A 26,409-nucleotide genomic window follows, 5' to 3' on the forward strand; every position below is an offset into this window, starting at 1 on the left:
TCAAGATCGTTTTCTTCATAAAAGAACATTATACACTCTTTCTTCAAGTTAATCTGGGTCCCACATAGCATTTAAAAAACATTTTCAACATCAATCCAAAAAATAAAAAACATAATACATAAATGCATTCATAGAATAAGTGTAGAATAGTTTACGTGCCAGTATTAGTATAGTACAGAATACACAGGATACAGACATATAATTTCCATGTCTTTTAAGTAAGAAGTTTGTTGGGTAAATTAAGTTTATAATTTTTAGTTGTGAAATTATGACAAGATGAGATAAACAGTGATGCCTCTGTAGCTGCATTAAATAGAACTACAAATAGAAGCTAATAAATAAAAGAATCACAGGCTTAAATATACTTTAAAGCTTTAGGAATAGGCAAAAGGTGGTCCTAAAAAGGACCAAAAGTTTTTAAAAATGCCATCATGAAGGCTAAATGCACACAGATACAGTTTGTGCAGACAGACATGCTTTATTTCAAATAGACTATTGTAATAGCAGTTAAAAACAAAAGAATGCTGTTTGCTACATGGAGGGAGAAACTACGGTAATTAATATAATTGAACGGACAAAGAAAACAATTTAGATGTAAATTTACAGCTATTAGAACCACAGAGATAAATCATCCTGATGAGACTCATTAATTTGAGTGAAATCATATCTAATAGCTCCCTTGACATTAAGAGACAAGGTACTGTTGCAGTCTGAGAAATGTTGATTGTGCCTGTTCGATCCTACAAAAAGCCTACAGTAAGAAGGCATTAACTCTAATGCAAAAAGTGGCATTACCTTAAGTAGGCTACTTATTTTCCAAATTTATCGCACAAATGGGGCCCCGGGCTTGGGAACCAGACATTTTTTACTGGATCTACTGACTCATTCTGATCTGAAACAACATTTCCTAAATGACTTTTGTGTTTTCATTTCCACTGTGCACAGCACCCCCAATATCTGGTTTGGAGTTCACCGATTTGTTCTTGTGAATGTGAAATTTTTTCAATAATATCATTAAGTGTACATAAAAAGGGGAAAAAAGCCAATACAATATTTTACCTCCTCATTACTTTGCAAACACACAAAAAAAGAATATCTTAATTTTGTAACTGAATCCCATTATGTTTTCCGTCTTATATAATATTGAACATCCACCCAAAAACATGCTGGTGTGCATACAGTGATAAAGCAAATGACAGATAGAAGGTAGATTTATTGGTCATTTTTAAACCAAGTTTTAAAAAAGATTGCTTTGCCTTTGTCCTTGCTCCTGCTACATATTTGGAGTTGAAGCATGAGTTGATTAAAATCTGCAGCTACTATGAAAATTCCATATAATTCCTTGGACATGTTGCTGCTGGTGCCATCATTCAATTCCTGCAGTGCATTTTGTTTAAATTTGCATCAGTTTTGTGTCCAAATGGCTCCCACAGGGTCAGTCCATCCAGTGCAACAGCTTGATCTGGGATGTTAGGGGTACAACCATGTCTCTGTGAAGATGAGCGCAGAGCAGTCTCTGATCCCCTGCTGCTGAGTGAGCCTTAATCACATCTCATCCACTCCACTCTCCTGCGACCTGACGTTAGCCAGAAGATAATATAAAAGTCAAAAATCATATATCAAAACTGTACATATCTAAGTACACACATGCCCTAATACATTTATACTTACACACACCATCGCACACGCGTGTATGTCCATGCATACATTTACAAAGCCATTTAGAGAGCAATATATAGCCAAAGTGAACCAGTTACCAACCATTAACAAGTTGTTTAACCAAAACAATATCACTGTCTTCCCATTTCCCACAATAAAGATATTTATTTTATATTGATTATGTTTGTTTTCAAAAATGCCCTCAACATCAGGACCACCATGAGGGGCACACTTTTCGTCCAATCAGAAGCCAGAAGGCAGCGACTACTTCCTGTCTAGCTACTTCCTGTACAGCTACTCAGTTGACAGCCATGGTAAACACATTTAACAATCTTATTATTCAGCATTAGTTTCAAGATTTAGATGCTATTTCATGTATAGGACATTTAAGTTTGTTAGTGTAATGAGTTGCATGATTTATAATGACTTTACTGTTTACTTTAACGCTACCGGTGCTTTGTGCGGCTTGTCAGTAGTTAGCAGGCTAAGCTAGTTAGCAGCTTTCACCGATGGAAAGCTAGTGTTAATGCTGGCGTTAAAGTGTTAAATCACGTACTTTTGTGAAAGTACACTGAAGAACATTTATGGGATGTTTTGTCTGTTTTAGCGGTTCCGTTTCTGTGGCGATCTGGACTGCCCAGACTGGGTACTCGCTGAAATTAGCACATTAGCGAAGCTTGTGAGTATATGTCCATCACTTTAAAAAATGGGTGAATATGACTTATTTTCTGTGACGTTTTATTGTGTATTTTGATATTAATAACTGTTTCTTCTGCGTTATTAATTTAACAGTCGAGTATCAAAATGAAACTCCTCTGTGCTCAAGTGCTGAGGGATTTGCTCGGGGACGGCATCGATGTAAGAGCTTATCATAAATTCACACAATATACTTATTTCTTGTCATATATTTACACAGATATCTAACACTGATCAGTCGTCTTTCTTTTTTTAGTATGACAAGGTCACAAAGCTTACTGCAGATGCAAAGTTTGGTAAGCCTCCTTCTTACTTGAACTTAGTTTCATCTGTACAATAACTCACCTCTGTCTGCTCTTTAAACTCTGGTCTTAGCTCCATGTCACTCTACACTGCTGACTTTATTTTTATTTATTCAGATACTGTTCCGCACTTTACACTTGTATATATGTATATATGTACAGTCTCTTAGTTTTTAGTTTTTTTAAGCATATTCCTGCATATTCTATTAATATTGTTCGTTCTTTATTCTCTTTGTTCATACTGTATGGTGCTGCTACGCCCCAATTTCTCAGTTTTGAGATCAGTAAAGTATATCTATCTATCTATCTATCTATCTATCTATCTATCTATCTATCTATCTATCTAGTAGTGGAAGAGAAATTTAGAAAATTACTTAAGCTAACCGCAAAGGTCTGCTTAAATACTACACACGCTCATATCGCTCTTTGTACTAAATGTGCTTTTCAAAATCAACCTTTAAAAAATATTGTACATTAATATTATTTTCTGCCTTCATTGAGTTCATCATTATCAATATCAGTCCTAGTATTAAATAAAAAATATTCATTAATTTTCAGAATTTTAACCATTGAAATGCCATTTTTTTTTCATCATGCCATTATTTTTTTTTTTTTGGATAAAACAAAACAAAACAAAAAATGAATTATTTTCAATATACTACATGCTAAATAGATTTTTTTTTAAATTATCACAGCCTGGGATATGTCAATGATTAACATCAACACTGATTGTGATTTTGCACCTGACAGTATAAATGTCATTTGTTTACACAGTGCTTTTGAGACTTATCATAGTAGCTGAACTGGGCATTCCAGGATTAAATAAAAATCCAAAATCTTGCTAAAATGTATGCCATATGCATGAACACAGCCAAAGTTATCATAAAATGAAGAATGAAAAGCATGTAAAATCCAACAAATAGTCCCTAAGGGTTAAAGTAGCGTCACCACAACATACTGTATATCTGAATCAAAAGTTCAGCCATATATGTTGAAAATTTACTGAAAGTATCAAAAGTAAAACTTCTGCTTATGAAAAAAATGCCTCCCGTGAGTGTCATATTATCATAAACCAAAAATTGTCTTAATAAGCAGCATGTTATTGTTGTAGATGGTCACATTAAAATACTGATTGAACAGTAAATTCCAAGGCAACAATGCCACAGCCAATCTTGTTTTCAGGTGATTATAAATTATATACACATAGTTTCCACTAACAGATGCCCCTACGTCCTACACACTGGACCTCTAAGTAGGATACTGCTTAAGTAAATGTGCTTAGTTATTTTCCACCACTGGAAAATTAAATATAATTCTTGCATTGCTTTCCTTTGTTGCAAAAGATTCATCCATGACATCATTTTGACTTGCAGAGAGCGGGGACATCAAAGCCAGTGTAGCGGTGCTCAGCTTCATTCTGTCCAGTGCAGCGAAGCACGATGTTGACAGTGAATCTCTGTCCAGCGAGCTGCAGCAGCTCGGCCTGCCTAAAGGTGAGTCCACTGGGGTTTCCCATCTTTGGTATAAAAATGATGATTATGTTACATAATCTGTAGTCACACGTGCACAGACCTTCTCCTATTATTTTGTGCCAAAAGTGAGGACAGACTGGTTGTTACATGCAGGACTGAATTCACACCCCAATTATAATTGGAGCTTGCTGCACTGTATGACAGTCTTTTGTGTAGAATGATAAAAAACTACTCATTTGGCATCATTCATTCTGTTTTTACCTGTCATCTCATCATCTGGGTTACATAATGACTTCCTATAGGTTCCCGAAGCTATATAGGTGGGGCCATAGTTATAATGCATATGTTTTTAAAGCCCTAATGAAGACCGGTAGTGGTCGAAACATGTTGGCTTTTTTAATGATTTAGCCACTATAATAAAGGCTTTTAAATGTATTCCTCCTAGTTTTTTCACACTTTTGGAGTGCCTGGATTTCCCTCCTGTCTATACTCATCTGGTACTTGAATGTGACTTGCTACATGCACAATTTATCACTTAGTGCTGATTGGTGGGAAGAGTGGTGTGGTGCATTGCGACTTTGGTGCATTGTTGACTCCTTGCCAGTTTGAGATTCTCCTTTTCAAATGTTGTTAAGACATCCACTTTATTCTTGTCTTTTCAAGTACTTGAAAACTGTGGCGGTCACATTTTTCTCTCATCGACCCCTTACTTTTGTATTAATGAACTGGCAAAGTACTTCTGCTAATAGTGAGCTGAAAGACTTTTATTTGATCATGCACTAAAAATAAATCTTGACTTTGCTTTTAATTACACACTAATCTCCATTTTTTTTAGAACACACAACTGGTCTCTGCAAGTCATATGAAGACAAGCACTCTGCACTGCAGTGCAAATTAAGAGAGACAAGCCTGAGGTGTAAGTACTTCTCTGTCTTGTCTTTTTTAAAGAGGAAGACAAAAATAACTGATGATGAGAGCTGTCCTCTGCGAGGTTTCTGACTGAGCGTTGCCATCAATTCTGCCCCATAATGAATTTCAGTGGGCCAACTGGAGGCTGTGTCATGGCGCATCGATTACACTCTGAGCTCCAGTGAACTGAGGGAGGTCAATGAACCGATGATTCAGCTGAAACTGCAGGCACAAGGAGCAGAGTCAGGCTGCTCAGAGACGACTGTTGTTTCCATTTCTGCCAACAAGTTCAGAGTATTGCTTGCAGGTCAGTTCTTCATCTCATCAAATTGCAGTTCTTTATTTACCAGCGCTTCCATTTCAAGCAATTTTACAAACCAGTTTTATGTTTTAATAATTCTTTTTTTCCCTATGTGTGTTTCAACAGAGCTCAAACAAGCCCAGGCAAGGATGAATGCACTACAATGAAGAGAGGACGATAAAATTAGACCTCAACATCTGACCAAGAGCTGGACACGAATGATGCTGATAGGCTGCCAAAAGTGCCATTCTTACATCTTGTACACTATAATTTTACGTATGAACGTTGTCCTTTCAGAGGTCATGTGAATGTCTTATTCCTTATTTGTACTGACAGATATTTAGTTGTGCTTTTCTACCACATTAGTAATAACTGGTGGAAATGTTTCCAGACTTTTCAAAAATACAGAATGGTGCATTTTTGTATTATATTGTATATTAATTATATGAATCCACACATGATTGTATATTAATTTACACATGATTTGAATTATGTTGATAATGTGTTTAACCTTCTTATGCTTATAAATAAAATAAAACGGAGATATTTGCATCCTTGTCGTCTTCCGTAGCGCCTACGTATCCCATCATGCATCTGGGGACTGACTGACTGCGTCTGTTGTGTTTCTTTGTTGCGTATCAAAACTACGATTATCTTTTCCCCCGCCGTTTTCAGTGAATTATTGGAAAACATGACGATAACACCCACTGAGATGAGAAACGCAAGAGAAATACCAAATTATGAATACCGAGCGTGGAAAGAATCGAAATCTCGCGACATTTTCAGGTGAATGAATGAGCCACGGTGATATAACATGTTTGGTAACAGGCATGTTGTGAAAGCATTGCGGGTTTTACCTGCACATTGTGCAGCCCTGCAGAGAGGACAGCGGCCCGGCAGACTCCACAGGTTATGTCATTACAGTAAAAGACTGTTTTAGTGGCTATTTTTCATCGTCGGTGCAATCTACTTCCTGGTTTGGGTAAGTTGTTAACCACTTGATGCTCCTTGCAACTCAGTGAAAACGCCTACTTTCATAGCGTGCTCAGTGTTTTGGTTCATTGTTAGTCGACGTGCAGTGCACAAACACGAAGATCTGCAAAAGGAGGTTTGACAAAATGCACTCAGGATTTGCAAGATGTGTGGTAAGACTTTGTAGCCAGTGTAGCCATGTTGTGCAGTCAGAGCATTGATTAATCATCACGTGTGGTCGTTTGTGAGTCATGTTTTTGGTCTGAGGCAGGATGTGCATGCGTTGTTGTGTGTCTGCACACTGAAGTCTCTTACTTGTAAAATATCCGGTAGGCCTATATTTGCAGCTAGAGTGTACAGACCTTCTTCTTCCTCTTTTTTGCAGCGAGAGGCCTATTTTTGTCTTGCACTTAAGTATTTTTGCCTGGATGAAGTCACACTTGGCCCCTATCCTGTTATGCGTATGTGGCATAAAGGCCAAAATTTTAGAAATCTTAAGGTCACAGGTCTACTCAACATACATCGTATTAGTATGAAATATTAACATAAACTAATGTTTTGGTTTAACAAGTAATTGGATTTAAAATGCTTTTATTATTTGTTCAGTTAACTGTTCATTTGCCCTACACTTAGAGCAAGGACTACAAACCATCATGGCATTTAGTAAAAGACTACAAAGCCTACAATAAGCCAGTGGGCAGGCAGCCAGGACACATGCCCTGCTGAATCCAATCAGCTGATCATTATAGTGAGGGAGCTTAAAGGGAGGAAGGATCTGTGCATGTAGAGGAGAAGACAATGACTGAGACAGACAGAGAAGATCAGAGATTTTAGCCAAAAGTTGAATTTGCCTGCATTTCTCATTTGTTGGCCTAAAAGTAGTCATATGTGAGCATTAAGTGCATGGATGGCTTAATGAACGAGCCTATCTGTGCACAGACCCAGTGGCCCTCTTGGCCTTCACCTGCAAAATGTTACTCAAATTAACACGTACCAAAAAAAAGGAGACTAAAAATTACCTCAAAGAAACGTAAATGATTACGAAGAGATGCAAAACAGCTGCAAAGAGACAAAAAATGACCTAAACCACAGAGAGGTGCATAACAACTACAAAAAGCTGCAAAATGTAGGCGATGTGGTGGGGCCTCCTGCATGTCAGGGTCCAGGGGCCCACTGTCTGATAATCTCCACTCATGATTAGGTGTCCATAACCCCCACCCCCCTCTGCTCCGTTGTGTCTGCTGCCCTGGATGTTAGATTTAGTTATGTCATCTTTTTATTCTCTGCAGTTGCAGCACAGCTTCCTTTTGTTCTAACAAAAATGCCCGAGGGACCAGAGCTCCACCTGGCCAGCCTGTATGTGAACAAAATGTGCGCAGGAGTAGTGTTCACTGGACCGGTCCAAAAATCTGAGGTCAGCAAGAGTCCCGATGTGCCCTTCACCTGCGAGTCCTATCGCATCACTGCCACTTCCAGAGGGAAGGAAGTGAAGCTCACGCTGACGCCCATGAAGAGTGATGACTCCAAACAGAGAGTGAAAACAGAGCAGGCAGACCACCCCATGGATGTAGTCTTTCGCTTTGGGATGTCAGGGTATTTCCGCTTCACCACAGAGCATGAGCTGCCCAAACATGCCCATCTGCGCTTTTATTCCAAAGAGATGCCCCGCAGAGTGCTGAGCTTTGTGGACGCACGCAGGTTTGGCAGCTGGCAGCCTAATGGGACGTGGCAGCCTGACCGAGGGCCTTGCATCATGTTTGAGTATGAAAGCTTCAGGTTAGTAACGTTGATCGTGTCACTTGAGTTCAGCTGCAAATAATCACGTTCACACTGACCAGTCCGTTATTTTGCAGGGAGAACGTGGTGTCGCACCTGTCTGACAGAGCCTTCGACCGGCCCATCTGTGAGGTTCTGCTCAATCAGAAGTACTTCAATGGTATTGGGAACTACCTCAGGGCCGAAATCCTTTTCAGGTAATAAAAATGAACAACCACGTGTTGGAAATGCACCTGTACTGAGTTTTTTTAAGGTGTAGTGTGTAGGATTTGGGGTCATGAAGGAAAAACTTTGGTAGCCACCAAAAAACTCAAGTGGCCAAAAATCTAGTGCCAGTGTTTGGTTTGTCCATTCTGGGCTACTGTAGGACAACATGGGAGACTCTGTTACACTCTATATGTAGATATATGTAGGTATAATGGCTCATTCTAAGGTAACACAAGTTTGTTTTTTTCAGGTGATTATACACTAGAGAAAATATGCTCATGAATATCATATTCTATTTTGCCAATAGCTGCCCCTAAATTCTGCCCCTTAAGTGGACCTTTTGATCAGTTATCAGCCATGACATGACAATCCACTTTAAATATAGGCCTGTAACTAACAGGTATTTTAACTCTGGAATAATCTGATGATTGTTTTTTTATGATAGTTGACTGACGATTGCTGTATGGTACATGATGGATTAACAACTTATATCTACATCTGTCTGTCTGTAAAATGTCAGAAAACTGGGAAAATGTAACTTTCCCATGCTTGCATGACATCCTCAAATTATTTGTTTGTCCGTCAAACAGTTCAAAACCACTCAATACTCTGTTTACAGACAAATAATTTAGAAAAGCATCAAATCTTCACACAAGTTATTGCTACTCTATTCTGTTATTTGAATAGATGATTCACGAGCGTTTGTCAGTTATCAAAGTGGTTGCAGATTTATTTTCTCTCCTACTAATTAACTAATCAACTAATTATTTCAGTTCTAGTCAAATACAAGGTCTTTGTCAATGTCATTAAATATTCAGTGTTTCCTCTAACAGCCACATTTATTTAGTTACAGCAGGCCGCTGGCTCATTGTTTTAGCGTCACAACAGTCCACGGCCTTGTGTCACCTTTCAGAAAAATGAAACCAGGATAGACTGATGAGAGGTATCGGTACTGAGACTGAAAAGCTGCATCCCTAATGATTATTACAGTATTACTATTTACTCATTTAGAGAACACAAGTATTTTTGTAGTTGTGCCCATATTGCCATTTTGTGGCTGTGGAACCTCTCTAGATTTAACTGGTGGCCACAAAATGACAAAAATGTGAGAGAAAACAGGCACTTGCACAGAGCAGACAGCCTTGACTGACAGCAGGCTGATACGCAGTTTAGAAAGAAACACAACTAGATTAGCAACAATGCAACAGGGAGAAGCTTTGTTTCCGTGCGTTATTATTACAGTGATTTACCAATCAGTGTCATAACAGAAAGACTTAATGAACTCTGATTTTATCCCTGTAAAACGCAAGACCATTAACGTGCTGTGTTTGCTGGACTGAAAATCAGAACCAGGTCTCAAGAGTCTGAAGGTCTGTTTCTTCCTGGATATATAAAGAAAGGCTTTCCTTTACTTCTTGCTGTCTTTCCTGCAGCGGGGAGGCGTAATGATTCAGATGCACTTTAAAAAACAAAAGAGCCTTTTTGTTTTTACTAAAGAATGGCACTAAAGTAGTTTATCTTCTCTAGGTTAAACATCCCCCCCTTTGTGCCTGCCAGAAGCGTACTGGAAGGCCTTGACTCAGAAGATTTATGTGAAAATAAGAAGCCTGTGAAAAATGGGATCACAGACACAAAGGTGAAAGAGCCCAGACAGAGACTCGAGGTTTTCAGATCATCAGACACTCAACAATCGCCGCTTTACATTTTCTAACAATGCCTTTCTTTTTTTCCCCCCACGCACTAGAGCTCAAAGGGGCCCAAACAGAAGCGGGTGAAAGGGGAGACGGGTGACTTGCTCAGATTGTGTCACACAGTGCCTCTGGAGGTGGTTAACCTCGGTCAGTTACGATGTGATCCAGCAAAAGACAGTCGTGATTCATAAAATTTTCACTCTGTTAATTAGATTTTCCTGTGAAATACCTCCATCAGTGACTTCTGTAAAATCACTTCTTGAAACCCATTTTTATAGACTTCCTTTTATGTCTATTTTAATTTGTTTGTTTTAATTCATCTATTGTAGTTTGTATTTTATTTTTTAATTTACTCTTTGACACTGCCCCGATCGTGTTTTATTCTACTATTAGTACTATTTTTTTCTGTGTTTACTGCTAATATTGTTCAAACAGCATTTACTCTTATTGGTATGGATTGTTTGTCAAAGCACCTGTAAACTATTATTATTATTATTATCACCATTATCATTATTGTTATTTCTGTCGTGCTTTGTGACTTAGGTGGAAAGGGCTATGACCCCCAGAAAAAAGACTACTCTGACTTTGAGGCGTGGCTGCAGTGTTACTACGTGGATGGAATGAAATCTATACGGGACCACAATGGCAGAACTATGTGGTTTAAAGTGAGTAAAAAAAGCAAAATCATATATTTCAATCTCCACAGTATCATTTATATCACTGATACTAATTTGCTTTTCTAATTTCAGGGAGATGCAGGCCCCATGGTGCCTAAAGGTACTTTTAAAATTCACAAAACTGAGAGCTGAATGCACCTGAAAATGCATAAACTGATCAGTCTGTTTTCACCAAGCAGATTCAAAATCACCCAAGGCAAAAAAGAGAGTAAAGAAAGAAGACGACCATGATTACACAGACAAGAAAAAGGTATTTACAGTCACTTATTTTTTAGCTGGATAAGTGATGATCTCTGCAGATGTTGCTGTTAACAAAAGTTTGTTTCATTAGGTGGCCAGGAGTCGCTCAGCCAGCACATCAAAGAAGAAAGTGGTCAAAAAGGAAACCGAGACCAAAACACCAAAGAAAGAGAAGAATGCACGTTCAAAGGAAACCGGATCCAAGAGAGAAAAAGCCGAAAAGTCCCGAAAAGAAAACACACCTCAACTGGAGGAAAAGAGATTGACGAGGAGGAAAAGCAACAGTGCAGAGCCAACTGCAGGTGAGTTAATAATATTCTCCCAAAATGAAAGGGGGCGGGGCAGGCTTAGAGAGCCAAATGAAGGCGCACAAGAGTCTTGAAACTTATAACCATTTCTACTGTGGCTGTGTCTACGACATCGGATAGAAAGCAGCGTTGACTGACTGCCATCTTGTTTTTTCCAGGATTAGTATGTTTGCTTGAGAATTACTATCTTTTTATATTGCTGTTTCAGCTCTAAAGTTACTTCACATGGATAGATGCAGCACAAGCATCGGGCCATGAGCTATCTGGCTAACTGTGTCTAGTATCTTCTACCTTGTTTTGTTAAATCAAACATTGAGGTGTTCAGAAAAGCAGCTGAAAACGTGACATACAAAAAACAATTTAGTCTGACTCCACTCCAAATGTCTGCCGAAGTTTCTCCATTAGTTTTTTTAAACTTCTCGCCTTAATGTGTCACTGCTTGTGGGACTTAAAAGTAGGTCCTTTTTTCTGATTTGACCTGTTAGTAAAGCTGTAAACAGTGCAAAACGTTGGCATTTGACATCAGGTGCAAACAGCCTGTTGGGGAAAAAAACAAAATCTTATCTCATGGTTGTCTTTGTTGCAGTGCCACAGAGGCGGAGCAGCAGAGGGACCAGACAGAGCGGCAAATGAAAAGAGAGGGAGACATCACAGTATGGGACTGTCTTTATGTTTTCATAAAGGTGTTCTTTTTGGTACCTGAGCAGTGAAGACTATGTGGCAGGGCTGCAAACCTGCATTCTTGCTAATGGCCAGCAGGGGGCGACACCAATGACTGTATACAAGTCTAAAACCAGCCAGCTTCTCACTTCATTTACTATCTCAGGAAACATTATCCTTATGAGTTATCATATCCATCTCTATTTTTAAGTCTTCCTCAACACAGCATGATGTTCATCTGTACATTAGGATCCTATCTAGAGTTAAATAGACCATAAAGCAGGATATGCTTTAGGGCGTGGCTACCTTGTGATTGATAAGTTGCTACCACAGCTGTGCCCTCGCATTCTCAGTCAGATCTATCCTAACCCCTTCACAGATCTACCCTTTGTTCAAATATGGTCACTTCTCACTTCAAAAATCCAGTTTAGCGTCGGCCACAGTGCCACATTTAAGGCTTCAAAGCAGTTTTTAACAAACGAATGATGACATCATGGTGGATATATCTGCTAACATTTCTTTTATACTGTTTTTAATAAACACATTTCTACAAAAGATCTGCAACTGTTTATTGTTTTGATGAAAATGAATGACATTGTTTCTGACAGATTGTCATTGAGGAGTGGCCGGGAAAGATGCCCTCCATCATAAGCCTCCTAAAAAAAACTGCAGCACCAGATGATACATTTGAAAGGGTTTTACTAGTTTCCGCCCTTAGTGTTGATTAATATTCCAGTTGAGTCTCCCCTGAGGTTTGGTCAAATGCTGTATTTATGGCAAGATGAGGAGCAGTGACACAATTTGGAAGGGGCTGAAGTTCAGAGTAATTCCCTCTGATGTAATGTGTGCTGGCCGGGTGGAGTCAAGTTTCTCCAAGAGATCACAACTGAAAGGGAGAGAAAAAAGTTTTGTTCTTAGAAGACAATACAACATTAGCAATGCTGTATAAAAATAGAAAAACACGCACTGCCAGGCTTCCCTGAGCGGAAGGGTGGTGCAGAGAGTTGCAGTCACGCTGCTCCCAAGGGACTCGTGGAGTCGGACTACAAGGGCCCCCTTCCTGTCCTCAGCCTGTCAAGTAGAGTAAATGGCCATTAGTGGGCTGAGTGGATTAGCAGCTGAGCCTAGCATTTAATGGGATACCTGTTTAATGGTCTCAAGGATGACTGCAGCAGAGCTGACAGAAAAGGCACTCCAGGGCTCGGTGTCAGGACTGCACTGGACTGACCTCAGAGGGAAGTTGAGGTTGTACGCACTCTGGATGACGGAGGCATTTTGGAAAGATCCTAGATTACAACACAGAAAATATTATATTACAAGTTCCACAGTCTGAGTTTTTGGTTTTTAAAAAAAAGTTTATTAAAGAGTTCAAAGCATGTTATAGACAGTTTTGTAAAACTGAAGTTGTTAAAGACATTTTTTTTTTAAATGGTATATTTTCCCCACCCATAAACACAACAAGCAACACAATTTACACAAAGTGGCAAATGAAAAAAAGATTAAAAAAAAAAATTAAAAGAAACAAGGCAAAACAAAAAATAAAGAAATATGGGTATAAAGAGAGGCAGTGATAAGATTAAATGGCCATCGAGGTTAGAGAGTCAATATAGAGAAAGAAAGGGGTTCAAGCAGATTCTTAAGAGTTAATGAGCACAATTCAATCCTACCTGTGTGTGGCATGACTGCATAGGTGAATTGATGTGTCCCCATATCCGCATTAGCATCAGGTGCTTTAGGTGCTCTCAGTCTAAGATAAAGTCATTGACTGTTAGATGCATGGGTTATTTAAATTTGGTAAAACTTACTCATACTGCTAGCAGGGTTCCCAAACCCTCTAAAATTCAAAGCCTTTCTAAAGCTAATTCTCTCAAATTCAAGAACCCAACAGTACTGTTTGACACAAATCAAGGTTAATTACAGTTAAAACATTGAGAATTTTATATATATTTTTTGGCAGACAATTTCAGAAACATCTATTTTTGCACAAATTAATAAATTCAAGCACTTTTAATGACCCATGTCTGTTTTCAAAAATTTTCAATACCTTGATTTTTTCCTTAAAATCAACTAATTGATTTCAAGAGCCTTTAAGGGCCCTGTGTTAGAATGGTTGAGTAAGAGAGGGAAACCTCACAGTGACAGCGTCATGGTGTTCTTGTGGACCGAGTAGCCGTATTTGCAGTCATTCAGCAGTGCAACGCCAAAGTTGTGCTCCGACAAATCGGCCCACTTGTGACCCCAAACCTGAGAAGGAAACCATGATGAAAAACAGCAAAGACAATACAAAGAATCTCATCACTGTTGTCCTGCAGGTAAGGTGTGCAGGGCCAAAACAGGACACCAGGCGTTGCTGGAGATGTGTATTCATTGAGTTTACTAATACACAGTGTTGTACCTCAAATCTGGCCCAGTCCCATGAAGTGTTCCTGTGTGTGGGTCTCTGCAGATGGCCAAACTGGATCTCATATGTAGCATTGAGGCTGCGTACTCGTACTGGGAATTCCACTTTAAGAAACTTATGTGACTCAGTCCACTTTACCTGAAATTGGAGGATAAAATATTTAGTACTTCTGGCGTGTTAAAAAAAGTGTCTGTTAGATCACATTATAAATTACCTCTGTGTTGAATTTGAGGTAAGGACACATGGCGTCTATAACAATCTCCTGTGTGATGGTGCTCTTGTCGCTGATCCTGAGGGTGAAGCTGACGCTGCCTCTGAGCCCACCTGAGGACACTACATGTACAGGCTGCACAACCTCCTGCACCGGCTTCCTATGGAGTCAATTCAACACTTAGGTTTTAATATTCGCAACCGCAGTATCTGCAAATACTTTGATGTGTGTCAGAGACGCAAAATACAGATGTAACTTATGATTGACACCTTGTCTGCAGATGGTAGTCCATTACATCCCAAGCATCCCAGTACAGAGGGACATCATCAAAGATGACAAACTGGTTCCCGAGACAGCTGTCAGAGATGGCTTCTCTGAAACCAACACACAGATGAGAATTCATTTATGTTAATACTGAAAGAGACAAAACACAGCGGGTCACATGTGGTTCTGCAGTACCTGCTTGCATTGATCAAACAGAGTGACGCCAAAGTGCCATCTTTGTTTACGACAGTCTTTAAAATCCCGTTCTCCATGAGGATGGTGCCATCCTCCTGTAACGTCAGACAGCGTCGCGGTTATCCACATTAAATTACAGTATAGCTCAAGGCCTGGCTTTTGAAAAATGAGACGTGAACATTTGTAATCAACACTGTGAATTGTTGTATAACTCTACTGTTGTTATATCAGCTAACCTGCTGCTAACTCGCCTTATGTCTTCTGTCCATTGCCAGGCGCCCAACTTTGCATGGAAATGTATGAATTATTTATTTTATTGAAAACCTGCCTAACTTAGTGTTGCATGGCCTGCTTGTGTTTTAGTGCAAACAAACATACTGTTAACCCATTACTGTGTCTTTTAACATTTTATTAAGATCTATGTTATGACTTATTTTTATCTCTGCTTCTGTCGAAACAGAATCCGTTTCTTGTTGCTGTTGCTGCTCTGCATGTTATGCTTAGTTGTATGTTGTTGCTTCATGTTGCATGCATGACTATTTGTGCCAAAATGCTATATGTTGTTGCTGTGCTCTTGTTTTGTACTGGTGTTCTGCTGTTTCTTGTTTCTTCGCATGACTTGTGTTCTGTCTCGGGAGTTCCTGTTTAATGTAGCTTTTGGTGTCACTGTTTTCCTGCTGCTTGTTATGTGAGTTTTTATCATTTTACAGTTTTCAAAACATTTTGCTGAAGGACTACAGTTGAAAATTAGCCTGATGACTAAGACTGGCACATTTACAGAAATGCTGATTAATTTGTGTTGTCCATCTAAATAAATGACATGGAAATAGTCCGTACTTGCACAGTGACAAAGACTGGAGTCGCTGGCTGTAGTGTTTCTCTGACAGGAGACAAACCGATGCTGGGTACTCTCACCAGAGCTGCAACCGAGAGCACAGAACAAAAGACACATTATGCAGTTATAGTTTAGAAGACAACATTATAAATACTGTAAATATCTAACATACCTAGAGCATGTTTACCAGCACCATCTGGAACCTGGATGACCTCTTGGCGCTCCCATGGCAGAGAGTTGAACACACCAGCAGAGTTGCCTTTTGAGCCCAGAGCTCTGCAGGCAGCCTGCAGCAGCGTAGCACCATCACTGCGGATATCTACATCATGGCATGATACACTTTTTATTGCAGACAACAATACATCGATATGACTGTTTTTAAATGGACAGCTAATTAAGACTTCACCTTCATAATATCTTAGTGCATCCTCCACAACCATCTCTATGCAGCTGCCGGGAATCACGTCATGGAACTGGTTTAGAAGAAGCAGCCTGGAAGGGAAAAATCAAAGAAATCGTTTTCATACTGTAATGACAAAGGCTATTTATTTATTCATTGCCAAACATTAACGGCTGTATCCGGACCTCCAGAGCTCCTGCAGCTTTTCCACAGGATACTGAAAAGTGCTGTCGCAACACAGCGCCAAGCTGCTGGCTATCTCAATGTCATGAAGCAGTGTCTCACACTGACGGTTCCCTCGTTTAATCTGCAAACAGTAAGAGCACTTAATCAAACAGTAGAAACATTTTTAACATTTTTTAAAAAGTGTTTTACACTTCACACATTTCATTTCTATTTTCTCAAGTACAACTCTCCTGTAGTGGTGTCTCCTGTGGGACTTCATTATTTTGTAAGGAATTAATTATGCTGCTGCCTATATGCTTGTGTATCCACCAGTGGTGTAAAGTAGTTATGATGGGCCCCTTTGCACACTATTATGGTGGGCCCCTGTGCATACTAATATGATGGGCCCCTGTGCACGCAATCATGCACATATTGTTTCATCATGTCATCCAATAGAGACTTGTCATTGCAGCATCAACATGTATATTACCCAGCAGTCATCACTGCATATTTGTATGACAAAAATAACAAAAAGGTAAATAAAAAAAAATGTTTTAATTGTGTATGTAAAATAAGCATCATATTTTATCATAGGTTTCTACTGATTATTTTCCAAAAAATAAACAAAAAACATGACAGAGATGGGTTTGCCTTTTCAAAGGCATGTGTAGTAAATGGCTACTCCTTCAGGCTATGATAGTTCTTGGTATACGTGTATTTCCAAGTGAAAGTCCTGCTCTTTCAACCCTGCTCGATGGAAAGGTGGTATATAAAAAAGTTTTATTTCATTTGATTTTTTCTGTTTCCTCACAGAAATCCTACTGCAAAACCTCATCTCCTCCAAATACCGAGGACTCTGAACTGAGTGTCTTCTACCTGAGCCTGTGTGGTGTACGTGCCGTTGTGCAGCTCAAGGAAGAGCTCTCCGGTCCAAGTACAAAGCAGAGCTGAGTCGGCCTGAAGCTGCGAGAAAAGCTCGTCAGGACTGGACGTCCGGACCCTGAGAAACACAGAGACGGAAGTGAACAATGACGTCTCTGGTTACACCTTTGTTATTCATTCTGACTGTAAAATGACTGTAATAACTATTATTGTAAAGTCACACCAAAATGACATCAGAAGACATCACTCATATCCTTTTGCATTTAACAAGCTTGGTGGAGATTACGGGCTGTGTGCTGAAACACCCAATGACAGGGATCCCACAGAGCAGGAAACATGAGTATATCACTGACTAATTTATTCAGGGTGTCATAGTTTGGGTTTGGCTTTTGATGCTGACAAGTGATGAATTTTGAGTGTGGGACAGGAACTGACTTGGGAAGTCCATCTGTGTCCTGGACGCGTTGCAGTCGGTCCAGCATCAGCTGCGTGGGTCCGCCGCCACCGTCGCCAAAGCCAAACAGCGCCGCACTATGGTTAGCTCTGCCTTTGTCTTTGTTGTTCCTCACTGTTTTAATCAGCTGTGGGCAGAGTAAAGAGGATTGTAAATATTGTCCTCATGTTCTTTTCCCCAGACTCAGCATTGGTTATGTGTACATGTGGGCCAGAAACAGAACTCACGTCTTCAACCTTGCCCTTCATTTCATAGGAATTTCCTGGCGGGAAGTGAGTAAGAACCTTGGAGCCGTCCAGACCTTCCCAGAAGAAGGTGTTGTGCTTACAGAAGAAGAAATCAAAACTGAAAATTTTTCATTTTCTGTTTTTAACCCTTAGGCTTCGCTTTAATATTACACACTCTAACTTTCAGAATTTTAACCCTTTAAATACCAGGTTTTTGTCATGATGCCACTATATGTTATTAGATGGAAAAAAAACCAAAAAATGAATTATTTTCAATATACTACATGCTAATTTTTTTAATTGGGTATGTCAACGATTAGGAGCAACACTGATATTTGTTTCTTTTTTACATTATTATTATTTTTTCTGCAGCATCAAATAATCACACTCATACTGCTCTGCACACAAACTACAATTTTTGAAATAAGACTATAAAAATATTTTACATTAATATGATTTTCTATTTCCATCAAGTTTATTTTTTAACCAACTTCAGCCCTAATCATAAATATCAAATATTTATTAATTTTCAGAATTGTAACCCTTTAAATTTCAGGTTTTGTGATGATGCCACTATGTTTTTAGTTGGAAAAAGCAAAACACATAGAATTAATTACTTTCAATATACTACATGCAAAGTATATTATTTTGATTATCATAGCCGGGGATTTGTCAATGATTTGCAGCAACATTGATTGTGACAGTTCACCAAGTCGAATTAGCATGTATTTTCTCCATATGCCAACTATGGTTGGAAAAAAATGATGTTCAGGTGGAAAATAGTAAAAAAAAAAAAAAAAAAAAAAAACAAATTCCAAGGCAAAAGCAAGAATGACATAAAGAAATAGTACAATGCATGATTTTATGCTTTGATGGATGTGGGATCAAAAATTGCAGTTTGAATGTGTTTCAATGGAACATTTTTTGCACTCAACAGTATGAATGAACAGTTTTGTTTACACACTGTATTTTAGACTTATTGTAAGAGCTCAGCTGTAAAATCTTGACAAAATGGATGAACAAAGCCAAAATTATCAAAAAATGAAAAATGAAAAGTGCGTAAAATGCGTCATATAGTCCCTTGGGGTTAAATCAGTGCATAGTAACTACTTACAGGAAAGGTGTTGACCAGGTTCCAGCTGAGCTTCTGTGTCAAGAAATTGGAAATGCCAGAGCCCTGCATGATTTGAGGAAGCTGAGCAGAGTAGCCAAATGTGTCCGGAAGCCAGAACTAAAAAGAAAAGATTCTGATATCATGCATTTGTAATGAAAACATGACCACAAAGGCAGTTGATATTTCACACGCAGGTCAATTCAGGGTACATTTCACATTTTAAAAAAAATATATACCTACCTCTTTGCAATGGATCCCAAACTCACTCCTAAAAAAGCGTTGGCCTTCCAGAAACTGCCGCACCATGGACTCACCTGACGGCAGATTGCCATCCTGACAGGCAAACGTGTTATTAGAGCATGTTAACTTTTGATTTCATTAACAGCTCAAAATAATATGGATAAATTCATTAACGAAATATTCATGACATGATTTATTTGCAAAATCAGGTTCACCATTTCCACCCACGTTCCTCCAACTGGAATGAACTGTCCTTTCTTGACATAATGTTGAATCTGGGAGAAGAGACCCGGGTACCAGCTCTTTACCCACTGGAACTGCTGCGCCTGCACAAAGAGTAAAAATAAAAGTCAAAACTGAAGAGAAGCACTCAGATTTATAGAAACTTAAAGGTTCATACAAAACAGCGTTAGTGAGGAATCACCTGAGAGCAGGTAAAAACAAACTGCGGGTTCTTCTCCATTAAATGGATCACTGTTACCCAGCTTCGTCCACATTTACGAATGGTCTCTTCGTAGGGCCACAGCCAAGCTGCACATAATGAGGCAGAAATGTTAAATAATTTGATTTAATATATTGCAAGATTGTATGTGCATGCTCTGTCTGTTTTTATTTCAAATATAGGTATCTATTCATATCCTACATGCATATCCATTGTACTGTTTTTCTACACCATATATATATATATTTTTTGGCAATGAACAACTTGGTTAGAAATCTTCCACAAATTGCAGGAAATTAGTAAATTTAGAAAATTATTTTTAAAAAGCTATAGAAAATGTTTGGGATAAAAAAGAAAAAAAGCTATGGAAAAAAATAAACATAATTGTAATTACATTTTTAAAATAATGTTACAGAATTATTGTAATTTTAAGCATGCCTTCCAAGTTGTGTTTGCCCTTTTTTTAACCTTTTTTTTTCATTTTCTAAATATTTTTCTTGTATATATATATATATTTTTTTTTTTTTACTAATTTCTTGCTAATGTTTGGGTCATTTCTTTTTTAAGTCTTTCATTAATGTCTTCCCATGTTTTAGAAAAAAAATCAAGCCATTTTGCTCAGGCCTAAAAGGGTTAACATTCAAACAATTAATACAGAGAACAATGCATTAAAACGCAAAAAATGTCACAAAAAATGGCTTCTCCAGACTGAAGTCAGTATATAATATGAAATATGAAATCGTAAAACCATAACATAAGGTGCTAAAACAATCAGTATTGAGTTTTGGACTTGTCTTGAATGCAACCTGCCGTTAATACACCAGATCATTTGTATTATCTGCTCAAGAGAGTTCAAGACATGCTAAGTGGAGAGGGATGTCACACTATTTTCTGTTTGTTCTGGTTGTATTTTACTAAAGAGACTGAGAAATAAGTATGTTCCATCATTATAACCTTACTAAAAGTTCAAGGTGCACTTTTGCACTGTAAATCGCTAAATATCACTAATGAGTGAACAGAACTGCAGATCTGAGCGGGAATTTAACACCAGCTTAAGACATTAAAGTGAGACCTGAGTCTATGTGGCAGTGACCCATGGCATGGACAGTGTGCTGGCTGTCTCCGTTCCGCTGGCTGAAGAAGCTGTGAGCCAGACTGTGAGCTCTGGGGAAAGAGCTGGGATCAGAGGGGTCGCACAGGTTCACCATCTCGTTGACGGTGAAGAGCGCCTGGTAGCCTCGCTGCTCTCCCTCTCCGAGCTCCTGTGAGGGAAGAAAAAGGTTTGCTTTCACTTAAAGTCAAATCAAGTAACTTTTTGGCCAGCATGAATTGTTTTACGTGAATTCACCTTTACGATGTCGATCAGCATCTCAAAATCAGTCATCAGCTCCCGTACGTCTCGGTTAAATACCACCAGCTCGGCCTTCTGTACAGAGAACTTCCTGTTTGGATCTGGAGCTGCAATCATGGACCCCTGACCAGCGCCGAAGAGCCCGTTACAGGCCACCTCTACAAAAAGAGTGACACTAAAGAACATGTTAATATTCCATGAGCCAAGCCCAATCAGAGGCAGCAATGAGCTCGTGGTTTAGCAAACTGACCTGTGCGGCTCCTCGTCTGTCAGACAGTCGGACAGGATGTAACTCGTCTTCTCGCCCTCCTTCGTCAGGCCCTAAGAATCGACACGTCCCAATGAAATCTAGTCATGTGTTAAGTATAGATTTTGGCACTTTGATGCAACCTTAACAAAATTAAAAGTGCTGCTATAAATCTAACAAAGGTACTATTTCTGGATTGATGGTTTATTATTATGCCAAAGCTAAAAATCCACTACACAGGAGAAGACTTTTTGAATGGGAAATACTAATGAATACTTATTTTGGATAATGATAACTGCAGCTAAGAAAAACATAACTAGATATTGGCTGCCCCCCAACCAAACTTCATTTACAAATGCATAGTTATTTAATTTATTTTTTATTATCTTATTTACTTTGCATTTTTTATTTTTCAACTCACTCATTTTCTTTAAAATGTGGATGTATGTGTATATGAATGTATGCATATATGTATATAAATATTTTATTAATTAGTTAATTAATTCTATATTACTTTATATCATTTTATTTACATTTTAAAATATATTTTCTGATTTGAAAAGGAAAAAAATAAACAACAAAAAGAGCAGTATATATGTAATGCTAGTTTGAAACAGCTTCAGTCATACCAAGAGTGTATTAATATGACTTCCTGTAATCAACAGCAAATAAATGACAATTTCATGAATATATGCATTACTTGAAAAAAAAGAAAAAAGAAGAAGTGCTGCTGTGTTACCTGCACTGGCTGTTCATTTCTCCATACCATCGCTTCTCCATCACTTTCCCACAGAAGATGAACCTCTTTGCCTCTCCAGGACTCAGGGATTTTCAAGGTCACTTTAAACCAGCAAGTCCACCATCTGCAACAAACATCAAGCTTGGGTTATTGCCAAGATTTGAGGGAATAAACAATCTGAGACCTGATGAAATCTGGCTTTATTACTTACGTGGGTCCAAAGCTATCACCAACTTTATACGGTGCAAAGGTCTGCCTGGAGGCGTCTGTGAACTGGATCCGTTTAGACGACAAGAAAGACGAAAGGGACTCCAGCGGGAAAGAGTCTCCATAGAGTCTGCAGAGAATAATCATTCAAAGAGTCAAACTTATGTATATAGCCCATAATCAATAACTGCATGAAGTGTTATGAGGTCAGTATTAACCCTTTGAAACCTGAGCAAACTGTACTGATTTCTCTCAAAAGCATAACATAAAAAAGAAAATTCACCAGCATCCTCTTTCCAGTCAACACATTGTTAGGCCCCCCATCTCATGGGCCCCAGAGCAACTGCACTTCCCTTTTCTGTCTATATCTATGTCCTACGATGTTGTGGTACTGATTAATAGTGCTGTATAAAAGTGCACAGTCAGCACTCCTTTTTTGAGGATGGGTTCAGTTGCACCTGTTCAAACAAACTACTTATACTACTTATATAAGATACATATACACATTTATACATGTAAATATTTGCTTAACCCATTCCAATGCTTGTCTAAATGATTACTGTCATCTGACCTCACACAAATGCACACACTGATGCTGTATTCCAGATAACTTGAAAATTGAGATATTCTGTCCTCCTACTAGAAAAAGTACAATGGAACGCCACTCTGAGTTCCTAGTTGTGAACTCGGGGCAAATCCATGCACCCCAACTTCAGCGGTCTGATGTCACACAGCAACACAGCATCGGTGGAAGCCACGGAGGCACACACTGTAAATGGTAAGAAATCAACTAAAAGGCAATGTAAAATATATTTGCATGCATTTAATTAATTCAATTAAAACACTGTCTATGTTTTTTCTTTACGTTTGGTGTTGTGCACCTGGAACGCTTGGAAATCAGAAATTTCAACTGGGAAACTACAACCTCTGACTTTAAATGGAACGGAGCATTATTTGTTGGGATGTCAGTGAGCCAATCACAGAGTTACACATCATGTAAAGGGAAATGCAGCATGGCCGACCGTGGGGAAAGGGGGAAGCGCAGGGCACGTTTCAGTCTATAAATCAGATTGTTAAAGCACATAGTTTGTGTTTTAACTTTTAAAGTAATTATGAGATATTATATTACTTATTCATATTAAAAATCATATAAAAGATCTTTAGCCTTTATGTAAGATTTTTTTTTAAAATCCATCCTTTGGAAGGAACAGTGGATTTAAGTGTGACCATGAATAGGGGAAATACTGTTTAAATAGAAAAGTAATGCTCTGATTGGATTTTCTAATGATAGAATCAACTTTTTACATGTCAATATGTGTTGTACATTTTCTGTCATGCTTCACTTCTGTGTGTGTGTGTGTGTGTGTGTGTGTGTGTGTGTGTGTGTGTGCGCGCGTGTGCGTGTGCGTGCACGCTCTCTGTTTCAGGTGCAACTCAATAGTGATCAGTGGCTAATTGAGAGCAGCTGTGTGAAGCTGTAGTAGGCTGAGTCTATCAGAGGCTTCATGCTCTGCTCACACACTCTCTGACTCCCAGCAGCAAGACCCAGCTTTTTGTGTTTGGACCCTTTCCTTTGTCCTTCTTTTTGGTAAATAAATGCTCTTCTTGTGCATCTAATGACTTGTTCCCACCTCTGCTATTACTTATCATAAAGAAACGTAACCCTTTGAGACCTCGATTGACATCACTTTTCTTGTGCTGCAACACCTTCACAAGTAATTTAAATCTGAAAATTGTTTTGCTTTCTTTTGAAAACACAAGAAAAGACACTGAGCAACTTGGCGAGAACGGTTTGCAAATTGCAAGAAATTATTTTTGGAACTATTTTTAAAGAAGTGAGGAAAAAATGTCAAACAAGTATATTCATCATTAGATATTTGAAATTATTTTACAGGATTTATTATTTTTTAGCACTTGGGGGTCATTTCCTTTTTTGTTTTTATTTACCATTTTTTAGTTTAATTTCATATTTTCCAGGTAATTTTCCCACAGCTTTTATATATATTTTTGCAAGTAAAGTGTCATTTTTCTCTTAAGTTGCTAACTGTCTTATTTGTTAGGGTTAAAGGGTTAATTTTCTTATAGATATTAGTGTGATTAAGGTTATTTCTATTCACTAGCTTGCAGACTGGTGAAACTGGTACTCATCTACAGAGACAGCAACACAATGTGCATTTAGAATATGAATAGATGCAAATAAAAGAATTATGAGTAGAAAATATCGCAGACGGCCACAAACATGTTTTGAGTATTGTACTCGAGTACTTCTTTGCAGTAAGTCAGAGCTGTGAGCTGTGACTGGTGTCTTACCGTCCTCTCAGGTTGCAGTCAGTGAAATAAATGTCAGAAATAAATTTCTCTGCTCTCTCCAGAAGAGTGCGCCTGTTCTTCAGCACAGGCTGACGATTCATCATGAAACCGACATACAAGAATCACCTGCAGGTTCTCACAGCAGGGAACCATGGATGCATCATACGGAAGTCAGCGGACAGGGACACAGCGGAAGATTTTATCGCTAAATCTACAAGAGACCCGGAAGTAAAAGGTTTTGTTGTTGTAATCAAAGTGAGCAGCCACTAGATGGCGGTGCTATTCAGTAACTGGCAACAACCCTCTGGGGGTCAGGAAGGACAGGTGATCTGTGCAAAGTGTCACCAGTAGGCATCTTCTGAGCAAACCAATTTGCTCAGTTTAGTTTAGATAGGTCGTATGAGGCGTTTGAAGGCAGCACAGAAAACTTACTTCTCACTAAGTTTTAAAGGGTTAAAGTGAACATTTTTGAAGCAGATCGTTTATATATATTTTTAAGAAGATTCAATATGACAGTTTCGTCCCTTGTGACATTTGGGAGGCTGAAATAAAAAACACATGCATAGTACAGAAACATACATAAAGTGCAATCAATTGCACTGCCCCTCATTTCAAGAATATTATTTTTGGGAGCATTTTTTTCCTTTATTGATAGGAAAGGTGGGACAAAAAGGGGGAATGACATGCAGCAAAGGGCCACAAGGCTGCACCCAAACCCAGGCCGCTGCAGAAGCCTCACCCATATGGGGCACACACTCTACCAGGTGAGCTAGAAGTCGCCCCAGTTCAGGTAACTCCACCTGAATTTAATTGGAGCCCTGTGGGGGATGATGGGAGCAAATCTTAGTCTCCATGGACATGGAAGGGGTCTGCAACAATTCTCCCAGCCTTTTTTACAGTAGTCCTTTCAAAGAGCATTTGGAGTTGGGATGCTCCCCTACCGCCTAGGATTTGTGCAGGCGTTCAAGGTCAAAATATGACTCTACAGGTCAACAAATCGCTTTAAAGTAACCCTGCTCGAACTGGGACGTGCCACTGAGTAATATAAAATGCACTGAAAATAACATTTTACTCAAAAAACATTTATTTTCTAGACAGCAACTTACACTTATTATACACAAAGGGCAACTGAAAAAACACAATAAGATACACAAAACAGCAGCTTAACACATGGAGTGGCACATTTCTTTGAAATATGGCAACAGGATATCAACAGTGAAATGAGGCCACAAGCAGCAATGATCTGGCAAAATAATCCCCTGCTAGAGGACTGACTAACGACATGGAGGATCATGTGCACTACTGTAACATTTTATTGTGAAGTAACAGTCTCTTTGTGCTTCTCTTTAACCTGCAATTTCCCCATTTTACCAAACATCTTGTTTAATCAGTCTACAGTTAGGTTTAGGTTGCAATACGCATGCAAAAACTTTACACTGACAATAAACTCTGAAAGCTAAAATGACCAGAAGAAAGGCATGAATAAAGGCAGAAAGGATGGTAAAGGGAAACCCTGTGATGATGATGTGATGATGCAATAACTCCACAGCAGTCTTTTGGTTCATTCTAATTCTGCAGGCTCGCTGAGAAACTCTCAGGAGGGCTGGGGGAGTTAGTCTTGTGATCGGACAGGCGGGCAGGGGTTAGAGGTCATCCCACGTGCAGCCAGAAAAGACAAAAGCCTTTTTTTTCTCAGCATTATTCGCAGGGAAAGGGCTGTGTGTCTCTGTGTTTGTATGGAGCTAAGCGCCCTTTTATTATAAAATCCATAGAGCAGCTCTAAGTACAGGGTTAGTGGAAAAATGTGGTGTAGCCCATCCCTCTCAGGCCACCCTACCATCAGGGATGCCTGTCA

At 38.9% G+C, this 26,409-nt stretch overlaps 3 protein-coding genes across 6 annotated transcripts; 2 read left to right on the forward strand and 1 right to left on the reverse strand.

Moving 5' to 3' along the window:
• The first annotated feature begins 1,895 nt into the window (after positions 1-1,895).
• Positions 1,896-5,891, forward strand: commd4 (COMM domain containing 4). Its single transcript, XM_042496519.2, has 8 exons — positions 1,896-1,973; positions 2,267-2,338; positions 2,452-2,517; positions 2,612-2,651; positions 4,031-4,150; positions 4,965-5,045; positions 5,169-5,345; positions 5,466-5,891. Exons 1-8 carry the CDS (start codon positions 1,971-1,973, stop codon positions 5,504-5,506), a joined length of 600 nt encoding a protein of 199 aa, XP_042352453.1. The 5' UTR covers positions 1,896-1,970; the 3' UTR covers positions 5,507-5,891.
• Positions 5,892-5,986: 95 nt separating this feature from the next.
• On the forward strand, positions 5,987-12,427 carry neil1 (nei-like DNA glycosylase 1). Of its 4 annotated transcripts, none has more exons than XM_088080558.1 (10): positions 5,987-6,125; positions 7,601-8,087; positions 8,165-8,284; positions 9,822-9,930; positions 10,039-10,132; positions 10,529-10,650; positions 10,735-10,762; positions 10,842-10,912; positions 10,994-11,204; positions 11,797-12,427. In XM_088080558.1, the coding sequence occupies exons 1-10, from the start codon at positions 6,080-6,082 to the stop codon at positions 11,841-11,843; spliced, it is 1,335 nt and encodes a 444-aa protein (XP_087936684.1). In that variant the 5' UTR covers positions 5,987-6,079; the 3' UTR covers positions 11,844-12,427. The 4 variants fall into 4 exon arrangements, with proteins under 4 accessions (XP_087936684.1, XP_042351972.2, XP_042351971.2 ...); XM_042496038.2 differs by lacking the exon at positions 5,987-6,125 and adding an exon at positions 6,144-6,321; XM_042496037.2 differs by lacking the exon at positions 5,987-6,125 and adding an exon at positions 6,333-6,484.
• On the reverse strand, positions 12,423-24,742 carry man2c1 (mannosidase, alpha, class 2C, member 1). The gene is made up of 26 exons (XM_042496036.2): positions 24,555-24,742; positions 22,249-22,374; positions 22,038-22,161; positions 21,302-21,372; positions 21,049-21,226; positions 20,773-20,962; positions 19,683-19,789; positions 19,474-19,584; positions 19,259-19,351; positions 19,019-19,135; positions 17,905-18,000; positions 17,659-17,804; positions 17,218-17,341; positions 16,362-16,483; positions 16,183-16,268; positions 15,949-16,095; positions 15,779-15,861; positions 14,942-15,036; positions 14,752-14,856; positions 14,486-14,642; positions 14,266-14,409; positions 14,005-14,114; positions 13,538-13,617; positions 13,014-13,156; positions 12,838-12,941; positions 12,423-12,756 (listed from the first exon to the last, which is right to left on the reverse strand). The coding sequence occupies exons 1-26, from the start codon at positions 24,656-24,658 to the stop codon at positions 12,642-12,644; spliced, it is 3,078 nt and encodes a 1,025-aa protein (XP_042351970.2). The 5' UTR covers positions 24,659-24,742; the 3' UTR covers positions 12,423-12,641.
• Between the last annotated feature and the right edge of the window lie 1,667 nt (positions 24,743-26,409).

The sequence above is a fragment of the Plectropomus leopardus genome, chromosome 7, assembly GCF_026936395.1.
Source record: "Plectropomus leopardus strain MGB_pleo_1.0 chromosome 7, ASM2693639v1, whole genome shotgun sequence".
NCBI lineage: Eukaryota > Metazoa > Chordata > Actinopteri > Perciformes > Serranidae > Plectropomus > Plectropomus leopardus.